Source organism: Penaeus monodon, chromosome 35, assembly GCF_015228065.2.
Source record: "Penaeus monodon isolate SGIC_2016 chromosome 35, NSTDA_Pmon_1, whole genome shotgun sequence".
Classification (NCBI taxonomy): Eukaryota; Metazoa; Arthropoda; class Malacostraca; order Decapoda; family Penaeidae; genus Penaeus; species Penaeus monodon.
The window spans coordinates 23354923-23362422 of record NC_051420.1 but is presented as its reverse complement, the minus strand read 5'-3'; the positions used below and the strand labels follow the sequence as shown (position 1 = coordinate 23362422).

Genomic DNA, 7500 nt, shown 5'->3' with positions numbered 1-7500 from the left:
TATTTTGACAGAGTACCTAATGTATTTGGTTCTTGGCCACAGATATAATTTGGTGATTTGGGTGTATTAGATTTTTTAAAAGTGTTTCTGATACTCTAGTGTATTTGATACATTAACCCAACAATGATAGGCATCTCACTGATCAGATGGCCAAAAAACCTATAGTAGCTAAAGTCTCATGTACAAGACACTTGTGTTCTTGATTTACACTTCAATTACATTGCCTGTTGTGTGTGCTTCACATATGCATCCCCAGCAACAGGTTCTTACTAGAGCTATCACCTGGAAATTAGGGTGTTTTTCATTCATAGTTACCCATTGTAGATGGCTTAAGCCCATTGGATCCGGATGCTTCACTGACTGCACATGGCACAGAATACAGGCTCTGATAGGTGTGTGGCTTGTAGGTTGGGGTGCATGAATACCCCTTTTCAGTGTTATTTTCTCCCTTTTTAGATAAGCATTTTTAGCTTTTTTGTCATTTTGCAATATCCATATTTGTCATTTTGTTTGTTTTATCCAGATGATAGTTGACTGTTTTCCTTGCCCAGACTCAATATCTTGAGCTAGTCCATAACACAGTGCAATAATAATAACAATAAGTAACATTTTGTTATTTGTGTTTTTTAATTTTATTTTATTATTACTATTTTTTTATATAATCAGTTTTCTAGCTATGGCGGCCAGGAATAAAATCCTGAACATGGAAATAGCTTCCTTCCAGGAGCTGGTGCTCTTCCGGTCATGGCTCATGGCTCCACACATATTTATCAGTGGAAATAATGCCAAAGCCCCATCCTAAACTCCAAATGAGTCTAATCACCTCCAAGAGCTTTATGCACTTGTGGCATGTCATTCCTACCACCCCTGCCTTCAGCTGAAATTCTCATGATGGCAAGTTGTTGTCACTCTGTTCTTCAGCCAGATTTTCTCAGGATGGTGTGTTCACCTCACCTGCCCCACAAACACAATTTTATGATGTGATGGTCATATCATCTGGATTGTAGGGGTTAAAATAGACACAACATTATTAAAACAAGTCTTGCTTTTAACTCATTACTGCCAGGTCATGTGATATGGTGTCATAGCATACTGCTTGGTTGGTGGGGTAAGCGTGTACGTGCGGTGACACGCCAGAGTGCGTCGAGTGGGACGTTTGGCTTCACGTAGCGCACTCCTGTGCCCACTGTCTGGCCGTTGCCAGATATCACCAGTTTAATTACTCTCAGGGATTTCTGCTACCCGGGAGAAAGGGGTTAATTGAGCGTTAGACTGCTGATGATTCAAAAAATGGAAACCTCAGTATATGATTTTTGTGAATTGTTTTCCATTATAGTTTTGAAACATGAACTCTTAACCATTTTAAAGTGTCTATATGACACTTTATACTTCATTTTTAAGAAAATAAAATCTTTTGCAGGTGGACTTCTTCATAGATAAGAACATGATTCATATTGCTGACACCAAGGTCGCTCAGCGATATGGAGATTTCTTCATTCGCCAAATTCACAAACTGGAAGAGGTCAACAGGTCCCTCACAAAGGTGAAGGTGTGATTGGTGTTTTCCCTCTATACAAAAAGGAAAGTACACACAGATTGTGGTGAGCTAGGAATAACCTATTTACTGGTTTGACACATTTTATAATTTGATATTTTAAAGAGAAATGGTTGGAGAGACTTTTTATTTTTTCTTATCCTTTTACATCATAATTATTTCTCTAAATTATATGTTTGTGATGAATGATTTATTATTTCTATAACTGTTTCTCTCACAAGTGGCAAACCAGTTCAGGAGAAGTCTGTATTTTTTCCATGTAACATCAGTGAAAAATAAAAAGACCAGTGGTATATTTTTGTTTGATAATCTTTTTTTTTTTTTTGTCATCAAAAGCCGGAGAAATAAAAAAAATACAGCAATATGATTCTTTATTAAAAATATGTACTTCAAGATTTTTATTTACAAAATAACAAACAAGAGTACAACTCTGTGCCCCACACAAAACTAAAATGTCTGAATCTATAGCTACTTACTTGTCTAGTTTTTATCACAATAAGATACTGTAGTTATGTAAAGATTTGACCAACTTTTGCCATTGCCAGTGAGATTTTCACATATATAAAAGTAAAGGCAAAGATGAGATCGTTACAGATAGTCTGGTTGAATTAACCAAAAAAAGGAAAGCAAAAAAGAAAAAATCCAGGTGCTATAGTAAAAAAAATGATCCAATGTCATAATATTGGAGTCTAAAACTCATCCTCATCTCTAAACACTGCCTTGGCACTATACAATGTAAAGAGACAATGAGACCCAGAGAATGAAGTCTGCCAATAAAAAATGGTATCCATTTTATTTAAAGTCACAGCTGAAGCACTTTTGGAGAAATAGAATGAAATGAAGGTATAACTAAATATGAGAAAAGGTTATTTCATATTTGAAGAAAATGAACAGAACTCCACAGTACAGTTGGGAGAGATCCATGTGTATACTGTAAAGATTGTTCTAGTTTCCTGTAATATATAATTATCAATTCATATTTTACAACAAACATAACTTTTTGACAGAAGAAAAAAAGTTATTACATACATCAATATACATGCATATTTTTAAGTTGCTTAATATAAAGCTAAACTACTGATACTTAGACTTAACCCATTAACTGCAGGTACATGTAATTTCCACTGTATTTTTTTTCTGAATTATGGTGCACACATGTGGCTCTGTAAGTGTTCCTTACCCTGGAAGTTGATTAGCGACTTCACCTGATTTCCTTATTCCTTGATTTTTTTCTAATGCTGTTAGTGTCAATACTGTTCAATACTGTTATTGTCATCATTTACATGGTGTTTATTATAATGCATTTTAATATACTAATAGCAGAAATAAAAGAGAATCAAGGAAAAGGGTGAGCAGGTGAGACAGTTGGGACTTGTAATTAACTTCTTGGTAAATAAGTACTTGTGGAGCCAGTAAATACAATTAATAAACTAAAATCATAGTATACATGACATGTATATCATGTTATTCTGAGCACATTTGGGTTAAAGGGGACACATCAGATAGAAGCAATTAAGTATGCAACTGAGGAGCATGCAAAAGTTTACAGACAAGCAGGGAATTGATGCTCTTATACTTCAGATAATTAAAATAAAAGAAACCACTTATGGTATAACATCATCATTTTTACTAATCATTCATATATATATATATATATATATATATATATATATATATATATATATATATATATATATATATATATATATATATATATATATTGTTAATTTCACTCATAACCTTTTTAATAGATATTTTGGTACCCTTTTCTTCCCATCTTGTGGCATATTTAAACACTTTGAAGTACTTGGCAATTTCTACTAAAATATTCCTTTTATATATATTTTTACACATTACAAACTATATTTATTGAACTATATTTCATTGTCATATAAAAAAAATATCAAAATTAGTTTATAAAGTTGTAAGAAAAAAGGAACTGGTTTTTTTTTTAGAGAAATAATTTTGGAAAACAAATCTACAGCCAAAAGATGAACTAACACTGTAATAAAACTTACAGCTACTGCTCTTGGTCTATGTTATTTTGATTTCACCTTTCTAACCAAAGAAGTAAGAATAAAAATATAAAAATCCAGAGAAAATCCACATTGAAATTACCAACATAAATTAGTACTTTACTTTATTCCCTCAAACATCTATCCACAAAGTCCACACTCAAACATCTGTAATAAGTGAAGGGGTAGGGGAGGCCTGGAACCTGCTATGTGGCCATCTTCGGTACAACTGATTTAGTGGGACATGTAAGAACTCCATGAGTGTAGGGAATTCCTTTTCAGTTTCTGGGGTGATGTAACTATGCCGAACTAAGAAATCCACAGCTACTGGTACGGATGTCAACTTGTATTTGCTGGATGTAGCCCTTTCGAGGAGTTCCTGTGGGAGAGAGAGTGAGTGGTGGGGGTGAATCTTGGAGTAGGTTTATGTTTTTGAAATTTTGTTTGAATTAGGTTTATGGAGTGAGATGGAAAGGGAGAGGGAGAGGGAGAGGGAGAGGGAAAGAGAGAAGTGAGAGGGAAAGGAAAAGAGAGAGGGTGAGAGGGACAGGGAGAAAGAAAGAGAGAGACAGAGACAGAGACAGAGACAGAGACAGAGACAGAGACAGAGACAGAGACAGAAAGGAAAAAAAGACGGAAAGGAAATAAGCAAGAGCCATAGTAACCAACCTCAACTGGAATGCATTCAAAGCCCTCTACTTCTCCATCATTATTGCACGGGGTGAAGTCAGAAGGGAGTTCAATATCGTACACAAACTCTGTGTTGGCATGGAGGCCGCGCTCAGACTCCGTGAAAAATCTGTATCAAAATAAAAGCACTATATAACTGTCCGTGTATTTCTTAATCAAGCTCCCTGTCATAAAGAGCTACCAATGTCGCTCATTCTTTATATAAATATATAGAATGTATTACATATATGTGTAATACACACACACACACACACACACACACACACACACACACATATATATATATATATATATATATATATATATATATATATATATATATATATATATATATATATATATATATATATATATATATATCTCTGTGTGTGTGTGTGTGTGTGTGTGTGTGTGTGTGTGTGTGTGTGTGTGTGTGTGTGTGTGTGTGTGTGTGTGTGTGTGTGTGTGTGTGTGTGTGTGTGTGTGTGTGTGTGTGTGTGTGTGTGTGTGTGTGTGTGTAATATATATATATATATATATATATATATATATATATATATATATATATATATATATATATATATTTATATATTATAACGACTAGCGACGTTATATATCGTGACGTTTATTCCCACAAAAGGGAAACCGAAAATTCCAGTGAACTTACGAGACCGTTCCCGCCTGACGGCCATTCTTGAGCAGGTGTTCCGGGAGGGAAGCCTCCTCATAGGCTTCCTTTACATACACATCGGAAGGTTTCAGTCCTGCTGTAAGGCCACCGCCGACCATAGTGTCCATCATGCCGGGGTATGTAGGCTTATCTATTGACCTTTTCTGCAACCATATCATCATCTTGCCATCTCGATATGTGTAACCTGTCACGTGAACACCATACGCCCTGACGCCCAATACCGCTGAGGAAATGTATCAAAAAGTTACTAAAGTTTTCTTTGTTGTTTTTCATTAATTATCGATTTTATTCGACTGACTCTGTCCATATGTAAACACTGTATAAAACTAACAGAAAATATTCATAGTCTACTACAAAAAAGTGACACAAGTTTAAAACCAAATTAGTCCTTTTATGTTTCGTATGTGTGTTTAAAGATCAGCACATAATGGAAACGTGGAATCTTCACATGTAAAAGGAATAAAAATAAATCAAAACGATAATACTAATAAATAAATCAATACTTACTCGCCGCAGACCTTTCGATCTTGAAGAGCGGTTCGGCCCCGAAATCGGCCCACACGTTGAAGCACTCCTCGCGCCACCCGCGGAGGGCCGCCAGCACGTTCTTGGCCCGGAGGTCGCGCAGCACGTAGTCGAGGGCGCTGGATCTCGATGCGTAGGAGCTCAGCTGTGAAGGAAAGGCTGGGCTCTTCATAGCCAGGAAACAAATATGCCACTCGAGTGACCATAACGATTATGCGTGTGTTTATGTATGTGTTACTTTGTGTGTGTGTGTGTGTGTGTGTGTGTGTGTGTGTGTGTGTGTGTGTGTGTGTGTGTGTGTGTGTGTGTGTGTGTGTGTGTGTGTTGTGTGTGTGTGTGTGTGTGTGTGTGTGTGTGTGTGTGTGTGTGTGTGTGTGTGTGTGTGTGTGTGTGTGTGTGTGTTTTTGTGATTTTTGTGTCTGTGTGTTATTGTCTGCGTGTGCATATGATATACAAATACAATTTAGCGTTCATATATACCTATACCCATTACATGGTATCACAAAGCCAACCTACCTTGCGGATTGATAATGAAAGCATCAGGCGTGGCAGTGAAGACCTGTGGGTAGTCCAGAAGACAGCAGGCGACATCTGGTCTAATGATTCCGACCTGTCTGCCACAGGTAATCAATGGCCGACACTCCCCCTGCACGCTAACCAAACCTGGAAGACGACGGGAATTGTCACTCTTAGTTCTTATCGTAAGCTCTAATATTACGCGAAGAATTCCCCTTTACCCCCTTATTGCTCATAATACGGCGATTTATAAAAATTTTCATCGCTTCATCACAGATTTTTACCTACTTCTATGTAGAACATTCTTCATATTTTCCAATTTATATTTCAAAACATCCGTTTTAGTCCACGATTTTTACAGAGAGAAAAGTAGGAGAGAGGAAACATGTATACACCCGAACACGACTTCTTTGAGCCAGATAGGTATTGTCAACAAGAGAGTTTGCCAGAGAATGTGGGCATTTCTGAGCTGCGACTTGCATTCCAAGTGTGACGCGTGTGTGTGTGTGTGTGTGTGTGTGTGTGTGTGTGTGTGTGTGTGTGTGTGTGTGTGTGTGTGTGTGTGTGTGTGTGTGTGTGTGTGTGTGTGTGTGTGTGTGTGTGTGTCCATATTAGTGTTATACTAATACTCATAATAAATAATGATGGTAATATTGATGACGACAATTAGAAGAAAAAAAAGTAGAAGAAAAAGAAAGAAAGAAGGAAGTGGTACTAATTGTAAGAACTGAAGAAGAAGGAGAAGGAAAAGAGAACCAAGAAAAAAGAAAACGAAGAAAATGAAAATGACGAAAAGTAGAAAGAATATCCCAGATAACGGATAGACTGTTGCGAAAAGGGCTGGCAACGATTAACGATTCGTCAGGGAAGCCCAGTGAAGAATCTTGTTACCATGACGACCATCCGTGGGAGAGGCAAGAGGAGCATCCGCAAGGGAAATAGAATTACAAACAGAAATATGATGAAAGGAGGATGAGTCAAGGTTGCATTAAAGTGAGCGCGTCTTTTAATGTAATCCGTTTGGCTTGTTGTAACCACCGGCCCTTTACAAAGCCGGATTGTGACAAATGTAAAAGGGTTGAAAGCCAGTAACTGCTGAAGGCCAGGTGTGTACCGAATGTGACGGTAGATAAGACGCACGGGCATGTTTTGCACACTCCCACTTCAGCAGAGTCTGGGTGATTGCTTTAGCCTTCTTTTCGTATGTGCTTCTTAAATGAAGTCAAATGCGGTATTTTAATCTATACATTCTTACGAAGATGTAAATTAAAGTATAAACTACATTATATTGTGGAATTATTCTCATTCACACGCTTACCAAAAGCCAGGATTCGATAGCTCTCTATAATCGCATACAATCCCTTTACGCACGCATCCCTCTGCCCACAGCGATGACGACCATACCTAAGCGAGGCATAGCAACCATGTGTCGTGTCCGCAGTGCATTATTAGCAGAGCTGCATACTCCATGATCTGGTATTCATGTAACGCCCTTGTCTATACTCTGTTGCTATTGCAATTTACTAATA

At 37.2% G+C, this 7500-nt stretch overlaps 2 protein-coding genes across 3 annotated transcripts in view; one reads left to right on the top strand and one right to left on the bottom strand.

Annotated features, from left to right (window-relative positions):
• Nucleotides 1–1848, top strand: part of LOC119595270 (eukaryotic translation initiation factor 3 subunit L-like) — a 24833-nt gene extending 22985 nt beyond the window's left edge. The window contains exon 15 of the mRNA XM_037944428.1: nucleotides 1421–1848. Within this exon, the coding sequence (XP_037800356.1) occupies nucleotides 1421–1555 (135 nt within the window). The 3' untranslated portion in view covers nucleotides 1556–1848. The remainder of the gene's footprint in view (nucleotides 1–1420) is intronic.
• Nucleotides 1849–3276: 1428 nt separating this feature from the next.
• The window catches only part of LOC119595120 (nudix hydrolase 20, chloroplastic-like), a 17206-nt gene continuing 12982 nt past the window's right edge, over nucleotides 3277–7500 (bottom strand). Inside the window, exons 2-6 of one of the 2 annotated variants that reach the window (XM_037944274.1) lie at nucleotides 5973–6118; nucleotides 5438–5600; nucleotides 4907–5153; nucleotides 4240–4369; nucleotides 3277–3949 (exon numbers count right to left, since the gene is read on the bottom strand). In XM_037944274.1, the coding sequence (XP_037800202.1) occupies nucleotides 3731–3949; nucleotides 4240–4369; nucleotides 4907–5153; nucleotides 5438–5600; nucleotides 5973–6118 (905 nt within the window). In that variant the 3' untranslated portion in view covers nucleotides 3277–3730. Of the gene's footprint in view, nucleotides 3950–4239; nucleotides 4370–4906; nucleotides 5154–5437; nucleotides 5604–5972; nucleotides 6119–7500 lie in introns of both variants that reach the window. The other variant, XM_037944273.1, reaches the window with a different exon arrangement.